Source organism: Alexandromys fortis, unplaced genomic scaffold (genome assembly GCF_014885135.2).
Source record: "Alexandromys fortis isolate MF-2015 unplaced genomic scaffold, M_Fortis_MF-2015_v1.1 scaffold_1, whole genome shotgun sequence".
In the NCBI taxonomy this organism is placed as follows: Eukaryota; Metazoa; Chordata; class Mammalia; order Rodentia; family Cricetidae; genus Alexandromys; species Alexandromys fortis.
The window spans coordinates 41,445,071-41,464,430 of NW_026067927.1; the positions used below are offsets into that span (position 1 = coordinate 41,445,071).

Here is a 19,360-nt window from a genome sequence, read left to right on the forward strand (position 1 = left end):
CTCTGAACTAAGCTCACTCTATTCATGCCCCACTGAGGAAAGACGTGTAAAGCTTCCAACAACCAAAGGTCAAAAGAACAACAAAGGTTAACTTAGACAACAGTGCATGCCACACATAGCTGGCGTTAGTCACACATGCCTTAAAAAGTAAACATTTACTGGATTGAATGACAGCCTGTTAATTATGACAGTGGATGGAAATTTCTCACAGTTTACAAAAGGGACCCAACCAAAATCAGGGCCAGATTTAGACACCCATCTCTCTGGAGGTGGCTGATCACACTCAGTTTAAAAGTGAATAAGGACGAGCGAATGAGACATAGTGTTAAAACCAACTACTCACACTCAGATCTGAGACGACTGTGAGCTAAGGGAAATGTGTTCATCCACAAAGGTCAACCATAAAGACCATCGCATGTCTAAAAAAACCAACACCATGTAAATGAGGCTACCTATAATAAGTACGATAAGCCTGTCAAAGGAAAACCTTCTGTCTCGACAGTGGGAGGCAGCGGCACACCCGGAGTGTGGGAAAAGAGCCTAAAGAGCGAAGTGTGATATGTGCTGTGCTGATTCCACACTCAGAAAGTAGTGTTTGCTTCTAAACTCGACTCTGCTTGTGCCTTTGCTGTGAGCGGAAGGAAGCATCTAACAGCCTGCATGTTGGTTTTGAGCTACTCAGTTCAAACATTCCTTACTGGAAATTGCTGCAGCGAAATCCAGATTCAGATGCACTTGTTCATGTGTTAGCGCTAGTCAGTTTGTTAGTCTCTGAATTGCTTGTATCTTTCTCGTGAGGTTGCAGTCTGAGGGGAAGCAGGAGACTTTAGACTTATCAATGAACAGGATTTTATTTGACATAAACCAGTCTAACTGTGAGCTTTGGTCTCTTGAAAGTTCTACTTTCTATTCGGTGATCACGCCGTCTTCCAGGTTACCCAGAGCATACTGAGGAAACCTACTTCCGCATTGTGAGCATACCTTTTATGTACTGTAGAGCTAGTTTTGTTGTGAAAATTAGCCAACCTCATTTTTTTGGGAGTGGGAAGATGGTAGTGATGTCTGTTCTAGGCATTCCTTATCATAAATGAATTTATCAATCTTGTTGCTGGGACTTGATGTGACTGACTGCAAGTAGGGCCAATGACTGGAGATCTTTAAGTACCATTTAGCTGTGTGGAACAGGAGGAACTGTAAACAAAGAGAGTGAGATGCATAAAGCAGATAAATACAAACTGAAGGCAGAAATGCCTGGGTTCTATTCTGTTTATAGTTACCTTGTAGGACCAAGAAGGGAATTGATGAAAAACAAGTTTCTAAGCATTATCACACAAATATATAGGCAAGAAGAAGTGTGGGATTTTCCAAGACAGAGTTGCTCTTAAGTCTTAGTAACAGCATATGGGCTGGGGAGATGGCTCAGTGTGTAAAGGAGCTTGTCCTGCGAGCATGAGGACCTGAGTTCAAATCCCCACAACCTGTGTAAAAGACAGACACCTCTCTTGAACAACCATAATCCTAGCATTCTTAAGTAGAGATGGGAGGTGGTGATAGAGGAATCCCTGGCAGGTCTCGGGCCAACTCACTTGGCACGCACAGCAGTGAACAACAGAGACTCTGCTTTTTTTTTTTATTAGTAACTCTTTGGGAATTTCACATCATGCACCCCACTCTCATTCACCTCCCAGCTCCTCAATATACACCTCTCATCCCTGCAGCATGCCCCCAGCCCCTGAAAATTAATTAAAAACAAAACAAAACCCCTACTTGCTCCTCTGTCTCTCCAACACCTCCTCCTTCATCCTAGGCATCAGGAGCTGCAGTGCGTTACTCAGTACACCCTTCTGTCCAATCAGCCCCACCCTTAAATGCTCATCGCTACGAGTCTTTGATCAGGTTCAAGGCCTCTGGTACGCCATCATCACTGGTCCTCACCCAAGCTCCTCTCAGACTGCTGTAGCCCGAGTCATGCAGGGCCTGTGGGTATTGTTCCACAGGACCAGTCCCTTCATGCACTCCAGCAGGTCATAGATGGGGCAGATGTTAGGGTGGATCAATCCAAGGCCCAGGGTGTGGGTCTGGCTGGTAGCTGAGCTGGTGGTCTGTTACTGGGACTAGCCCCCTCCTGTGAGGGAAAGAGCCAGCTCTCCTAGGCTCATGCCATCAAGACCAGCTCTGCCACACTCATGGTGAGGGGTAGAGCCATCCAGAGACACTGCTTTATATAAGGTGGAAAGTGAGGATGGATGTCTAAGGTTGTCCTCCACACGTGTATTATGACATGAGTGTGCTTGAATTCACAATGCACACACATGAATGTACACACCCACCGACCACTACACACACACACATACACACACATGCTCACACAGATACACATACACACACACACACACAATGTATATGACTGACTGTGACAGTATATCCTTTAATCCCAGCCAATGCAGGAGGATCTCTGTGAAAGACCAGCCCATCCTACATAAGTGTGTTCCAGGACAGTCAGGGCTATATAATAAAAGGATCTTGTCTCAAAAAAAAAAAAAAAACAAACCAAAACCAAAACCAAAAAAGATAAATATAAATTGTTTTGATATATTTATTGTTTTGAAGCAGAGTTACAGTTTATTAAGAGATTTTAATATAGATTCTAAATGCTAAGGTAAAGAGAAAGATGCAAGAAGGAAAGAAACCACATGTTGCAGGAAATCTGATCACACTGTGAGCCCCGATTGCATTGTTTACTAGAAAACCTGCTTCTAGCTATGGTGTGACTCAGCTTAATCCAAGAGCTTTCTGCTTGAATATTATAAACAGGATTAAATATGTCAAACCTTAGGTCAAGAGGCAGAGCAGCTGACAGGAAATGAACATGGGATTATTAAAAAACATAGAGAGTAAGGGGGAGTCAGGAGGATGAATAGGGAGACACACATGAAGTAGAAGGGAGGGGCATTGAGTTTGAGGAGACTTGTTTGAGACTGGAGGAGAGAAGAGAGGCTTCTGGGTTATTGACTGAGGAGGAAGGTCAGCTGGATGCTTTTAGCCTCCAGAACCAGTAGGCTTTTACCCCAGTAACTGGCTCCTGAATTTTACTGGTAAATTGAAGGATTGAGATTTTGTTAAAAACAGCAATCACATTGGAAAATGTAGGTGTTGGCTTCTCAGAGGAAAGTCACCTCAATGCACATATTTTTTTAAAGGATTTCTTTAATAAAATATATATTTAAAATAAATAAAAGATTGAATTTTATGTGTGTGAGTGTCTGTCTACATAAGTAACTGCATCACATGCAGGCAGTGCCCATGGAGGCCTGAAGAGGGCATCAGATTCTCTGGAACTGGAGTTACAGATGATAGTGAGTCACCATTTGGGTGCTGAGAAGTGAACCCCAGTCCTCAGGAACAGCAGCCAGTGCTCTTAACTGCTGAGCCATCTCTCCCACTGAGGGATTCAGTTTAAAGTATAACATGGCCAGTTTTTCATATAATCCTTCCAGAATTCTTGTGAAGTAGCATTTATTACCTCATCTTGAAGGTGACTGTGTTAGCCAGATGTTTGTCATCATAACAAAATATCTGAGATAATTATTAAGAAAAAAGATTTAACCTGGCTCTCAGTTTGGGGGATTTTATTCCAGTTCATTTTTCTTAATTGTTTTAGTCTCTGGTGAGGCACATCTTGTGGTGGGAACACAGAAGAGAGTAAGATCATTTACATCAAAAGCAGGGTTGGGAGTGGGACTGGGTAACTTGGAGTCTCATTGAGAAAGGTACATGGTATGTTTGATTCTTAGAGTCCATGTAAAGGAGGAAGGAGAGAACTGGTTCTACAGAGTTGTCCTCTGACCTCTAAACCTGCCCTATGACCCTCCCCACTAGTGATAAAATAAACAAATGATACAACCTCCTCGGGGAGCAGAGCGAGAGAGAGAGAGAGAGAGAGAGAGAGAGAGAGAGAGAGAGAGAGAGAAGAGAAGAGAAGAGAAGAGAAGAGAAGAGAAGAGAAGAGAAGAGAAGANGAGAGAGAGAGAGAGAGAAGAGAAGAGAAGAGAAGAGAAGAGAAGAGAAGAGAAGAGAAGAGAAGAGAAGAGAAGAGAAGAGAAGAGAAGAGAAGAGAAGAGGAGAGGGCAGGGTCTCCCAGGTCTTCTGGGACTCAGCTATAATGGCCTCAGCACCTTCTACTAGGCTCTCCCTTTTAAAGACTGTACCACCAGCACATAGCACTAGGCTGCGGATCAAGGTTCTTTGGGGGGACATTCATTATCCAAGTCAGAGCAACGAGGAAACTGATGCTGACAGAGGTTAACTAACTTGCCTGTTTTGTGGCAACACGGAGATTAGCTCCCAGAGTTTCCTGACTCCAAAGCCATGGCATTTAATCCCCAGGCTCTACAAATAACAACTGGTTATTTGTGTTAGCGACTAGGTCACAGTCCAGCAAGCAGCACTTAGAAGCCAGATTTGTAGATTTTCTTCATTTGCGAAGTACTGTCCCAGCTTGCTGTTCCATCCTGGACAGATACACGTTAACTGTTGGCTGTTGACTGCTAAATATTTACTGTAAAATACTATGAATTTAATCTTCTAAAAATTCTTGGGAGAAAAACCTGACTAGGCCACACTTTGTTTGAAGTGAGCTTTTATTAATCTTTTCTGTTTTACTACTACTACCACTATTATTATTATTATTATTATTATTATTATTATTGACAGAATCACATATAGACCAGGGCAGTTTCAAGCTCTCCCTATAGCCAAAGATTACCTTGAACGTCTGATCTCCTGCCTCCAAGCCCTGAGTGCTGGGTGCCACCATTTCTGGTTCTGTGGAGCTGGGGATCCTATGCAGAGCCTCCTTCATGGTGGACAGGCACTCTACTAACTGAACTACACTCCTTTTTCTTCTTTTATTCATTTTAAAACCAAGTTTTAACACCCAAACTCAATCTTTCGGCATGGTCCTCCCTATCACAAAGCTTCACAGGGAGGCAAAGCATGAAAATTTAGATAATATATCTGAGTTTACTGCTATCATTACATTTAGAGACACTCATGGGAAGAAAGTTAGAGCCCTGCCCTAGGCTACATTTCAGATGCTTAGCTTCCTGTAGGTGGCTGGTACTCAGAAGAGGCAAACTGATGTTGAACTCAGGGTGTTTAATTCTAGTTTTTAGCAGAGGACAGTAACAGAATAGCAAGTGTGGTGGTTTGACTGAGTTCAGGTGTTCTGACAGCATCTCCACCTTTACTGTGAGCAGATCCGCAAGAAGGAGGGCTCTCATTTCTTTTGGTTTTAGCCCAAGCCAAGATTCTGGCTTTTCCTTGTTAGAGTGCCCAGGTCCTTTGGGGCCTAAGCAGAGAAGGTTGTAAACATAGCAAAACCACACCCAGCCCACCCTGATTCATGCTAGGCTATGGGATAAGGGGAGAGATGGACAACTTTAATGTCTTCTTGGTCATACATGAGCCAAGAACTGCTCCCTTACTGAAAGAAAGGGTGACCCTCATCACATCACATGTGGACCCCACTCCTTACCTCCATCATATAGCACAGATCATATATTAACTCAGTCTGCTTCATTGTGGTACAGGACCTCTCCTTCCCTTAGATATCTTTAAAGGAAGACACCTCACTTTGTCTGGCAGGAATTGAAGTTCTCTGTAAACGGGACATAGTGGCATAATCTGTAATTCCAGAACTCAGAAGGCTGAATTCCACTTGAATCCAGAAGTTCAAGACCAGCCTGGACCCAGAAAGGGAAGGAAATGGAGAGAAAAGCCAGAAAGACAAGAAATGAGAGAGAAAAGAGGACCAGTTGTAGTGGTTTATAATCCCAGCACTGAGACAGGAGGATCAACAGTTTAAATCAGCTACTGAGACACTCGCCAAAATAAATTAATAAATAAAAATAAAGGAATAGCAAGTAAATAATCTGCATCTAGATGCACTGAACTCAACAGTAACAAGAAGCAGATCTTGCTCCTTCAGTTCTAATAAGTCTACAGTATATTAAAACAGAACAGTTTACATGAAAGATATAACATCATATTCTAAAAAATTACTTGCCTTTTTGAGTGTAATGATGAATATTAATTTTTATAATGTTAGCCATGTTTACTGCCACTAGCCACCTGTAGGTCATTTGTATATTTTTTCCTTTCTTGATTTTTTTTGACACAAACATGCAAGTAATTTATTATTTTAGAGGGAAATTCGTTACAGTCAAAGCTGATGTAAGAGTGTCATGTTAGTGATACAATCCCATTTCCTTCTTTACAGTCTATATATTCAAAAAGAGATTGTGTAAGTCAGAGCTAATGGGACCGACTTGGGCTCTTTCCTAACATACCCCCAACCCCTGTCCATGTCAAGGTCTTGTTCAGAGACCTGGCCCTGTGCCTGGTTTGCACTTTGTCACGGCATTTGGGGTGGGGGTGAGGCTGCCCAGTGTTGTATTATAAATGATCCTCTGATTTGCCCAGCTGACTGAGTACTGTCCATCTCCTCTGTCAGTCCAGGACAGTAAATCTTTCCTAACCAGTGTCTCCCGCCTGTCTCCCACAGACAGTGATGCCTCCAGCAACCGGGATGCCTGTGAATGCCATTGTATCTCTTTGCATTTCAGGCTTTTTTTCCCCTCCCCAAATACCCCAAGGGGTTTGTACACCACTCTGCAATCTTGTTGCTAAATTACTTTTTGGAATGGGACACTTGCTGTTTTTAATTCTGCTGTCACTAATACAGAGAGATGTTTATCAACTGTCCCAATGAAAAAGGACCTTTTGTTGTACCTTCCCTGGTAGTAACAATGCAGGCATAAAATTAACTTAGTTTTTCTTTTTTTGGGGGGGGGGGTTCAGGCCAGTTGATCTCACCTCTAAATTGGTATAATGTAAGATCTGATTAAAAAGAAAGAGCTAATTAATTTTGTGATAAAATATGCAAGTTTGAAGTCGTTAACCAGGAGTTGCAGTGTAAGGTCACTGTGATCCTTGCATCTTGTTACTGAGATCCCACTCATTTTTGCACTTCCAATTGCTTTGGACAGAGTTCAGGATCACAGAAGCGATGTATTTTCCAAATAAAGCTGTTTGGATAACCACAGTTTTAGCAAGGGCAATCCCTCATGTTTGTAGAGTGTATTCTCCACTCTGCTGCCAGTGTTGCCTCACTAAGTTACTAAGACAAACTCTTAGCAGGTTACCAGCCTGCTTAGAAACCTTTGATGAGTCTCCATGGCGTGTGTGATGAAGACCAAATGCCTACGGTAGCATTTTAAGGACCTTCCCCTACTTAACCCAGCCTATGCTTCCTTTCCCTTCCTCCAGCCCTGCTTTGACAGGCAGAGGCTATTTCTTGCCTTTGCCAGCTGATCTTCCAAGGCTGACCTCAGGCACTCTGGGAGTTGACCAGGTCCTCCCTGGGCTGCACCTGCAGAGAGCATCACTCATATTCTTCTTTAGTCTGACCAACAGAATTTTCAGTACTCTCCCTCCTTCTCTTCTATGCCTTCTAGGGAACTGGCTCCAAGACTAGCTGAGCATCAGGGTTTCCCATGTATTTTGATATAAACACAGTTCCTGAATCCCATGTCAGATCAGCAAAATCAGTCTCTGAGAGTAGGGCCCAAGAAATCTATGAATTTAAAAGGTTTTTTTTTTTTTTTTTTTTTTTTTTTTTTTTAGGCAACTGAGACTGTAGGCACAGGCATACTTGGGATCTCTGCTTTAGGGTGAGCCAGGAATTTTCTATAGGCCCGGATTAGTGATAGACAGAATGCAGAAGAATGGAGGACATGAAAGCTCAGACACATCCAGGGTCCCCTCTGTACCAAGTCCTGTGCTAGGAAACATTACACCTGTTGTAATGAGAGGGGCCTTGCACCAACGACAGGAAGGGTGGGCTGCTTGTTTGTCCCGGCAGCCCTGCTAGCTTACACCTGAAATAACAGAAACTGTATTAATTAAAGCACTGCTTGGCCATTAGCTCTAACTTTTTTTTTTCTTAATATTTATTAATTATGTATACAACATTCTGTTGTGTATTCCTGCAGGCCAGCAGAGGGCACCAGACTCCATTACAGATGGTTGTGAGCCATCATGTGGTTGCTGGGAATTGAACTCAGGACCTTTGGAAGAGCAGGCAATGCCCTTAACCTCTGAGCTATCTCTCCAGCCCTAGCTCTAACTTCTTATTGGCTAACTCTCACATATTAGTTTAACCCATCTCTATTAATCTGTGTATCACCATGTGGCAGTGGCTAACTGGCATCCATCTCTGGCAGAGGATCCATGGCTTCTCTCTGACTCTGCCCTTCTTCCTCCCAGCATTCAGTTCTGTTTTCTCCTCCTACCTAAGTTCTGCCCTATCAACTAGGCCAAGGCAGTTTCTTTCTTCATTAACCAATGTGAGCAACACACAAACAGAAGGAACTCCTACACCATACACCTGATAATCTATCCAGCCACCTGGAAAGGCATAGTGGTAAAGTGTTGCTACACCAGGAAACCAAAGCCCAGGAAGCTAGGCACTGTACACCCCATATAACCTCACTGGTTAGTAACTTTGGTTGTTAATAAAATTAGTTCAACAGCTTTTAGAATTCATATTCTCTTTATTTAGCCCATGTTATATAAGTGTTGGTTAAGATAAATGGACACCTATAATTTTAGATGTTTCATGTCTCATGGCTTCTAACCCATCTGCAAGACCACACATTCTCTTTGCTCATGTCCTTTATTGTGGTGACCACAGAAGTTACAGAAACTCATCTCCAAACCATCTCCTGTTATCTCTCAAATCCATTTTCCCAGCTGCAGCCAAATGATCATTTAAAATTGAAAACTGCCAAAGCTACTTTTCTCACAGTTCATTTTGCAACATAAAAGATTTTCACTTTCATATAGACAGGCTGTGGCAAATCTGTGTACACAAGAAAGGGAGAAAGGAGACAAAGATTTTGTAATCAATTTTTGGAGAGGCGGGGAAGCCAGATCCCATCAAGGTCATTTCCTCAAGCAAGCTCAGAGAAAGCATTTAAATTTAAAAACGAGGGCAGAGGGGGCTGGGGAGATGGCTCAGAGGTTAAGAGCACTGCCTGATCTTCCAGAGGTCCTGAGTTCAGTTCCCAGCACCCACATGGTGGCTCACAACCATCTATAGTGAGAGCTGGTGCCCTCTTATGGCCTGCAATTATACATGCAGGCAAAACACTGTATACACAATAAATAAATAATTAAAAAAAAAACGAGGGCAGAATGCAGTACCAGCTTATACTACATGGGTCTCTGAAACCTGGGGAGGGGTGCTAATTCAAAGAGTTTTTCGCATTAAACAATCCAAGCATCCCACCCCTGCAGCCACCCTGTCCTCTGTGTGGAGCGTGTTGAGCTGAATAACAGTTTCCATTAGCACAGGGTGGGGTTTACATGTGTGTCCTTTCTCAAATGGGAGAGCAAATAGGGGAAGTTCTGCTTAGTAAGTCAGTCTAACTCGGTAGAAGTCTTTTTCCTCCTAGGAAAGGATGCCCTTGATGGCTTGCTAGAAACACTCAGTTCTCGGGGTTAGCCTGCTTTCCCTCCTCATCAGGGTTGTCCAGCATTCTCAGCCTCTTCTCCAGCCTCTGCTTCCATTCTTCTCGAAGCCTGAGGAGGAGACACCACAATGCAGTTGGTTAGTGCATTTGTTTCCATGTCTGCTGGTCCACCGATTCATAAATATTGTCCAAAGAAGCCCATGACTGTTGTGAATGAGCAAAGAACAGAAAGAAAATAGAAAAGTGCAGCTCACTGCGCCCCCGTCTGCACTCTATGCGCTACAATACAGTTCTCGCGTTTCGGGCAAGGGGCTGGAGGTTGAAATACACAAACATACAGAGACAGACAGACACATCGAAGTCTAATCACTGGTACAAAGCCCTCTATTTCATAGCACCATGGAGGCTTAAATACCCAGCAGTCAAGTGGGCCAACAGGTGAGAACCCCATCCTCTGATCCTCAAGGCACAGCTTTTAGTAACTCCAATCAGAAGGCTTTAGCAGGGAAGAACAACTGAAGGCCAGGACTCCATTTGGTCCCAACAGAAAAACAAGTGAAGACTACAAACAGGTAGTTTTCCACCAAATTTAATTTAGCCTTCTCAAATTACTATTGGACTCAATGAAATTCCAGTCAAAATCACAGTAAAAAAGAAATTTTTTTTTTGAGTCATCAACAAGTTGACTGTGAAAGAGCTGGTGAATGTAGCCCTTGTGTACTGGGATTATAATTGTGAAGAGCTGAAGAGGGATTTTACTTTATTCTTATTTTTATTTATTTATTTTTGAGACAGGCTCTATGTAATGTTGGGGACTGTGGACCCCAGACCCTGAATTTTCTGTGACCCCCTGCCTGCCAGAGTAAACAACTTGTTTTCCTGTGCTTGCAGCTGCTCTGAGCACGAGACCCTCAGGAGTTCCTGATGTCCGAGGAGTGGTTTCTGGTGGGCTTGCAGCTGAGAGTTAGGGTGTGGCCATTAGTCAAGGAGACCCTATATAAGCTGCCCTGGAACACAATAAAGAGGGCCTTCACGGCATTCTTGGGGAGATCTTGGCACCCATCTCTCTCTCTCTTTTTCTCTGTGTGTGTGTGTGTTTCAATCTCCAGGCCCTTGCCCGACTTGCCAATTGTACTGTAGCATATAGAGCAGGTGTTGAGCTACAATATAGCTCAGGCTGACCTTGAACTCTTAAGGTAGCTGAGAATGATCTTGAGTTTCTAATCCTTCTACCTCTACATCCTAACTTCCAGGATTATGGCTTGTATCAACACACCCATCTCTTGAGTAAACAATTATAGGAAACAGAATCTTTTTAATTCAAATTATTATTATTGTGTATGTGTGCCTGTGTGTATGCATGTTGTGTATATGTGGGTGTGTGTCATGTCATGGCAGGTATGTGAAGGTCAGCGGAAATCTTTGTGGAGTCAGGCCCCTCCTTCACCTTTATGTTGGTTATGGGATTCAAACACAGGCCTTCAGGCTTATGTGGCAAGTGCCTTCACATGCTGAGTCATCTGGACAACCTGAAATTTGATTCTGTCTGTGTTGAAGAAAGTATTGTTGATGTCTGTAAGCTACTGGTTCTCAGTAGGGACCACTTTGCTCTCCAGGCACCTTTACCACACTGTGGAATGGGAATCCTGCTGATAGCCAATGTTTTGAGGCAAGAAATACTACTGAACTTGTTCCAAACAGCAAGGAAGCCCTCCACTGCAAGCAGCTCTTTGGGCTGAAACTATTAGCAGTGCTGACAGCTGAGTGAGAATCAGACTATATATGCACCCAAGAAACCCTGTGAAGACTGGCAATATTGAATGAGTAGTTCTATTAACCTTGGTTTCTGACTTTCTGTATTTTATGTTCTGACTTCTTTTAAAAATGTCCTGACTAGAGAAAGACTGCTCTTCCCAGGACTAATTCCTCACCCTCTGTTATAAGATAGGTTAAAGCAGAAGGTTCAGAAGGTCAAAGTCATCCGCCTAGACTACATGAGACCCTGTTCCTGGAACCTGTCTGTCTTTGCATCCTCCCAATTACAGATTGCAGATGTTTGCATCACACCTTCTTTGGTGCTGGGATCTGACCCAGGACTTTGTACATTCTAGGTAAAGAACTGAGTTACATTCTCATCCCAGTAAAAGGTTCAGCCAATCTCCAAACCATCTCCATCAAAGTCTGTAGCTTCAACTTTTTCCATATTCAGCTTCCACACCAGCCACTGTGTTCTCCTTTGGAAAGCATCCCAGAGTCAGTATTGGTGTTTAGCCAGTCAGAAGCCCACGGGGATTGCTCAAACTAGTCAACCCTTAACTGTCCTCTCTTTCCTGCTTTGCCATGGAAATCCACCAAAAGGTATGGCTTACACTTTCTTCCTGGCTGCTATGTTCTGATTAAAACCTGCTCCTTCTTTGATGTACTGAGCAATTTGTGGTGACACCTCTCTAGGACTTGTGAGTTTAATATACTTCTTTTCCTCCAGATCTTGTTCTTGCTTCCTTCCTCTGTAATATAGAATCCACCACCCACATTCTTATCCTAATGAGTGATGAAAAAGAACTGGGCCCCTCTGTACATTTGGTTTATTCCCAAGGAATCCAGGACAGAAAAGCAACCCACATACTTTCTCAGAGCGCTTCTCTCCTGACGATCTTCTTCAAGTTCTCGGTAGCAAGTCTGCTTGCTAATTTCCTTTTCCCAGAAGCTTTTGAGCTCATCGCAGGTCTCACAGCAGAAGACTTCCCTGCGCATGTACTGGCTGTTCATCCCTGCAACATGAAAGATAGAGCATAGCCCAGCAAGTAGTGACACCCTGATCTGGGGATGCGCCTGAGGAGCTTAAATTGACACTTTTCCATCATCACACGCTCATGGAATGACTCAGTTTTTGGATCTGCAGATGAAGATAATCATGATGATGCAAAAAGTATTCTGAAAATAGTTGAACAAAGAAAAATCTGTAGCCCATGAAGGTAATCTGATTCTTAAGCAGTTGGCTTTTTTTTTGTTGTCTTTTAGCCATTTTGCTATACTGTAAAGTACAGAAAAATATAGTAATGTAAATTATTCTAAAACACAGAAATTAAAATAAATTTTACCCAAATGAGACACCTGTAGATGTCAATTTTTCTTCTACTACAAATTTATTGATTTTTTTTAAAAACAAATTTCTTTGAATCAGTTGTAATTATGTGTGTGGGGTGTGCGTGTGTGTATGTGGGTGCACTTGCCTATGTGTACTCATGTGGAAACCAGAGATATCTTGAGGCAGGGGCTTTCACTAGAAAGATCACTTATTTGACTGAACTCTTTGGCCAATATGTTCCTGGAACCTGTCCGTCTTTGCATCCTCCCAATGCGGGGACAGAGCTAACCTGGCTTTTACATGGGTGTTGGTGTTTCAAATCTAGCTTCTCACACTTGCACAACAAGCACATTGCCTGATGAGTTTCTCCCAGTTCCTCACTTGAAGTGTTCTACCCACTGTACTGTTGTCCGTTGGTGCTGCTCTGTGAGATGGGTGGTTTTACACTCATTTTTCAGATGAGGAGGCTGAGCAATAGAATTAGCCTCCCTAGTGACTAAAACAGAGCCAAATTTAAACCTAAGAAGACTCTCTTCGTACATTATGGATGGATAACTTGAGCTAATTAATTTCTCATTTTGTGCATGAGGAAGCAGATGCTCAGAGGCATTAGTTGATTTTGTCCACACAGCTTTCGAGTTCCCTCCACACTCCTGTCCCTTTAAAGAAGGCAAAGTGACTTCACATTCTCTCTCTGCCAAGGATCTCAGAGCTCTCCCCTGACTGACAGGTACCTCAGTGCTTGGATGTTTGTGACTTAGTGGGGCCTAGTTTCCTTAAGAGAAGAACTCGGTCTTGTTATTTTTGGTGACTTGAGGAATTTAACAGATATTCATTTGTTCTCAAATTAATTTAATGACTCTTTTCAAATGACTGTTTTTTTTTTTTTTTTATAAAAAGAACTTTCTGAGAAATGAAAATTGCCCTTTAAACTATCCCAGGACCTAGACAATGAAAGAAGGTCGGAGAGAGGACCATTTTTACCCTTTCTGGGTAAGAGAATTGTTCAACTCTGGTGACTTTCTGAGATCTCTCCGAGCAGGGACAGTGCTCTGAGCTTCTGTGGACCTGGGCTGTCTTACGGCCTGATGATGGCACAATCTCCTGTCTCCAGGGGCACACACATCTCCCACTTAGTTTTTTTCCTGGAAAATGGATTCAGCGTGGAGATCTCTAACATATTTCTAGTCATTGTTTATTGGAAGAGGAACTGTTAACAAAAATAGGTTAGATTTTACATTTTTATTCATAGGACCAGGAGACGGAATGCCTGCATCTCCATGCACCTGAGTTCCCTGCGGAACCCTCCTGTACCTACAGGAGAATCCATGGCATTTCACTTGCTTGGGGTGCACATGTGAGAAGCAGTTCATTGCCTGGTCTTTCCCTTGATGATGCAGTAGGGGACCCCCATCTTCTGATACAGAGCAGGCAGAAAGACCACCAGCTCAATGCGGTCTACCTCGTGGGCAATCACCACCAGCTGAGCCTTCTTGTTCTCCACCAAGGTGGTGACTGTACTGACTGACTCCTGCTCAAAGGATAGGTGGGTGGTCTCTTAGCTGGGGCATCCCCTTTGCAGGCAGCTTTCTTCTCATCATGGGCCAGCAGCCTTTGCTTCTTCTCCTGCTTAGCCTCTGGCCTGTACTTTTGGGCATGTTTAAGCAACTGGGTAGCTGTTTGCGGGTCCAGGGCCTGGGGGAACTGGTTAATGGCAGGAGGAACTTTGAGCCGCTTATAGAAGATGGCCGCCCTTTGCCGATGCAGCCTAATGTAGCCGGCCATTTGACGAAGTGTGTGAGATCTCTTTTGGGCTGGATGTCCTGCCCAATGCCAAAGTTCTTAGGCCTTTTCTCAAACAAAGGATTCGCTACCTTTTTAGCCTCCTGTTTCTTCGCGACAGTGAGGGCAGGGACCACCTTCTTCCCTGTGGCTTTCTTTCCCTTGCCGGTTAGAAGAGAAAGAAAAACTTTTCTTTCTTTCTGTCTCTGTCTCTGTCTGTCTCTGTCTCTGTCTCTGTCTCTGTCTCTGTCTCTCCCTCCTCCTCCTCCTTCCTTTTTTTTTTTTTTTGGTTTTTTGAGACAGGGCTTCTGTGTGTAACAGTTCTGGCTGTCCTGGAACAGCTTTCTTATACCACACCTGAACAAATGCTATCTGACTTCACCAAACAGAGCCCACTGCTTGTCATTTCAGCAGTTGCTGGCAATGGAGGTCTTCACCATGTCTTATAAGGGGGCAAGTGGGCACAGTTCTCCCTACAGCTTCCATCCCAGGACTCACTTACCAACTCTGTGGTTGTGTTTTGTCAGTCAGCTATATGAAGAAACCAAGAATGAGGACATTAGGCTGGTCACTACCATGAGCTTTTCGTACTGAGTCCCAGTTTCATTACCCACGAGACGGAGACTAATTGTTGTGATCCAGCTCATGGTACTTCATGCATGGACTGCTGTATCATTCTTCAGACATGATATTGATGTTTGCAGGATTCTCACAATCTATTGCTCACCCATGGTAAGCATAAGAAATGTTAACCACCTTGAACCACCCTAACATATACTCTCATCAACATTGGTTTATGCACGATATCAGATGCTTTGCTGCATACTGACTCAGCTCATTCTTAAGGTTTATTTATTTCTGTTGCTGGGCTATTAGGATTAGAAAACCTGAGATGACAGGGACAAGAGGCTTCCCCTTTGTCCAAGGCCCAGTGTTAGAGCCTGGACAGATGCATTTAGCAAAGCTTCTGGTGCCACTTAGGATGCTAGATTTGTGCCCTCTCTGTGATCAGGTGGAAAAATTGCATTCACTGCATGATGCCGAGCATGCTGAAGAAGTGACTGGTCTCCTAAAAACGATTGCTGTCATCACTCTCTTACAGGTTATAAACAGCTGCTTGTGCTGCTGGAAAACTAAAGCTTTGACAACTTCTATACCATAAAGTGCACTTTGATTTAGACCAGGTCTTCTTTCTAGTGTCCCTCTCTCTCTTAAAATATGTTTTATACTCTCTACTTCCTTTACTGTGCTGATTGTGAGCAGCACAGTAGTGGCTGGCATTGGCAGCTTGGGTCCACAAGAAATGAAATTGTGAACTGGGAATGTAGCTACTTTGGTAGAGTGCTTGTCTAGTATAGCTTGCCTTGTATACGTGAACCCCTGTGGTCAATTCCTAGTACCATATGAATCACCACAAATGTCATGTGTGAAGGAGAGGCTGGGGACCGGAAGTTTAAGGTCATCCTTCACTACCGAGCATGTCTGAAGCCAGCACAGAGTTCTCGAGATCTTGTATCAAAAATGAAAAAGAATTGGTAGCGATTTTAGGAAAACATAGGTCTAAGGCAGGAAACAGGTCTCAAATGGGTCCATTCTGTTTTCCTTTCAGCTGTGACTTACTGTCTCTGGAACTACCCGGGTAGAGCCAGTGAAAATCATCAATCATATACTTCATCTGCACTCAGATGGCAGTGGAAAGGCATTGCTTGATCCTCCTGCTTTCTCCAGGGGTTAGGAAGATGGCAAAGCTCCTGGAATCTCAGTGGCATTTTCCTTTCCACCGTCCTTTCTACTTCAGGAAACTGTTCTTCTGTTTTAATAAATCTTGGTTGCTCTTTAAACACCGTCTCTTAGTTCCCTTCCTCAGACTTCCCGCCCAATGGCCTTAACTGTCACTAGTCAATGCCATTATTTTTTCCATAGGCATAATGATAAGAGGCTACACATCTCCTCTGAGACAATGGACTCCAGCCACTCTGATCTTAACATTTCTTGTAAAAAAATCTGGGGGTGCTGAGGAGATCACTCAGTTGGTAAAGTACTTGCCCTGTAAACACTAGAATGTACATTCAGTGCCCAGAATGCAGGTGAAAAATAAAACCCAGCAAAATTGGGGCCTAGGGAGATGACTCAGTAGGTGAGAACTCTTGCAGCACAAACACGGGGACCTCTGAATTCTCTGTACCCACGCTGGAGATGGGAATAGCTGCTTGTGCCTGTAACTCCAGCAATGAGGGACAAAGACAATCAGATCCCTGGTGGGATAGGGTGGGGTGGTTCACTTGCAAGCCAGCCCAGCCTGAAATGTATAGTTTAAGGCTCAGTGAGAGATCCTGTCTCAAGCGAATAAAACTATGAGTATAGAGCCAGACACCTGATGTCCTCTACTGGCCATTGTACACAAGGACACAGCACACAGAGAGACATGGACACCAGAATGGAGTATCTGTAAGGAAGGCATCTCAGTGCCTTATGGTGTTGTTTAGTGAGATTAATCCTGGCACCCCCACTGTCCCACACCAAATCACAGGGCCTGCTTTCTGAATAGATTGGATAGATCATTTTAATCAATAACAGAGGGATCCATCAGAACCCCAAGGGACACACGGGAAGCAGGAGTGGCTGAATGCAACAGATTGAGGACAATGTCAGAAGGCAGAGGAACCAATGTGAGCTGGCCCGGGGACAAGGCCCTTAGCATAACCACTGGGGCTGCATAGGAGGAAATGATACAAGGAAAAAAAACCCATGGACTCCTAGAAGCACCTGATGGCCCTTCCTGGTCTGGAGACTCTCTAGGGTACTCCTCTCTTCCCTTTTTTGCTGTGTTGGTCCTTGTGTCTGAAGAGGCACTTGAAAGCTATTGTAAACTATGATTTATTCAGTCTTTCTTGTTAAAATCTTCAGAATATTTTCTGAAAGGGCTATGAAGTTCATAAAGATCTCCTTAAGATCACTAAAAAGTTGCATGCATATGATAATATATTTCAATAATTACTGAAGGCTATAAAGCTAATTATAAAAGCCTTTCCCTGCTAGGCAGTGGTGGTGCATGCCTTTAATCGAGGCAGAGGCAGGTGGATCTTTGTGAAGTCAAGGCCAGCCTGGTCTACAAGAGCTAGTTCCAGGACAGGCTTCAAAGCTACAGAGAAACCCTGTCCCCCAAAAAAGGGAAAAAGAAAAAAAAAAGGAGAAAAAGTCTTTCTCTCCTATCTCCTTGCAGCCAGCAACACTGACTAATGTCAACCACTGTTACCAATGCCTTATTGGTGTTTCAATTTTAATGAAAGCGTATAGATGCATATATGTGTGTATTCTCTCCAAGCAGGACCAATGTGTGCATGGGCTTTGATTTTCTCACTTTAGTACTTATTTGCATGTGAATCCCACAGAGGCATAGTAAACTGTTCGCAGATATACTATAACTTATTTAACCATTCATGTATTGATAGACATTTAACTAATTCCTGGTTGGGTCTACTGCACCAAGTAAACAAACATCTGGGCTAGCGATATGTTTTGTTCACACCGATATGTTTTGTTCACACCACCAGGTGTAGCCTGAAGCATAAGCTCCTGGAAGTATCATTACAGGTTGGAGTCACGAAATGTTTACTATGTAACCTCTCATTGCCCCTGTAGTTCATATGATCATTAATTTTTCTGCGTATGTGGACGAGTCTCTTTTGATTTTTCGAGACAGGGTTTCTCTGTGGCTTTGGAGCCTGTCCTGGAACTAGCTCTGTAGACCAGGCTGGTCTCGAACTCACAGAGACCCGCCTGCCTCTGCCTCCCGAGTGCTGGGATTAAAGGCGTGCGCCACCACCGCCCGGCTTTGGATGAGTCTCTTTTATAGATTACTTCCATCTCGCCCCTCTCCCTAGGGCAGAAAAACCAGGCTGTTCACCCATTTGCCCATCAGTGGAAAGACAGTACAGATTCAAGAGAATGCACCTGAATGCGCCACTCCAGCATGCCCAACATAGCTGTCACTCAACACATCTGAAGTAGATAAAGAACTGCACCAGGCAGACTCCTAGACAGGCAATCAATATGTGTCACAGTTTAATTATGCTGCCTCCATAAAAAGGAACACCATCGTTTGTACTAGTAAACACAGACTTTAACCAACTTCACTGCACATTTTTGCTAATAGGAAAGACACAAAATCCCATTTAAGTAGAAAGAAATATTCAAAATTCTAATCGCAAATAGGTCTCTAAATGGTCAGATGTAAATCCAATTTCTCCTACTTTTGAATGAAATACTTTAAGTAATAAAAGCAAAATGATCTATGCTTACCATATTGTTACAGCATGTAGTTCTCCCTCCCTTCCTTTCCATCTGTCTTTTTATCAATGTCGGGGATCAGACCTAGAGTCTTGTGTATCTTCGACGAGCAGTCTACTAACCAAGCTACACTCTCAGACTATAGTTAGTTTTTAAATACCTTTTATTTTATGGCGCTTATTGATCTATAATTTAAGAGAAAGACATTTTCTTTTAAATTTTGGGAAAGATACTTCCATCGCCTCATTATGAATTGAGATGTGTGTTCTCTGGGCTCCCCCTGACTTGAATAGTTAAGGAAATTGCCAGATCTAGGGAATAGAAAATCGTAGGTTTCAGTTTCTTCACTTTCCACATGAGACTACCTGGCTGTCTTGCATATATGGGACGGGCAAATGGTACCAACGACCCATAGCAAAAAAGACTGCTCTTGTGTGAGTAAGTGGCTGTCCCCCTGCTAGGTTTCAACTGTTGATTCTTAAATTTCATTTACTGATTAACTTCCCCTTAAGAGTTGCACAACTCACTTGCAGCTTTACATGAAATAGCCACTTAGACAAGTAACATTTGTTGCAAGTTGACTTTGGAGGACACATGCGTTCCTATCTCTGCAATGAAGGAACACAGAATGGCCAATTATAAAAACAGAAACAAGCAAAAATTC

General features: G+C 43.2%; 1 protein-coding gene and 1 pseudogene across 1 annotated transcript; both read right to left on the reverse strand.

Moving 5' to 3' along the window:
* Nucleotides 1-9,332: 9,332 nt before the first annotated feature.
* Nucleotides 9,333-12,305, reverse strand: Fam240b (family with sequence similarity 240 member B). The gene is made up of 2 exons (XM_050143547.1): nt 12,163-12,305; nt 9,333-9,645 (listed from the first exon to the last, which is right to left on the reverse strand). The coding sequence occupies exons 1-2, from the start codon at nt 12,303-12,305 to the stop codon at nt 9,552-9,554; spliced, it is 237 nt and encodes a 78-aa protein (XP_049999504.1). The 3' UTR covers nt 9,333-9,551.
* A 1,688-nt stretch (nt 12,306-13,993) lies between these two features.
* On the reverse strand, nt 13,994-14,579 carry LOC126502614 (60S ribosomal protein L7a-like; annotated as a pseudogene).
* Nucleotides 14,580-19,360: the final 4,781 nt, after the last annotated feature.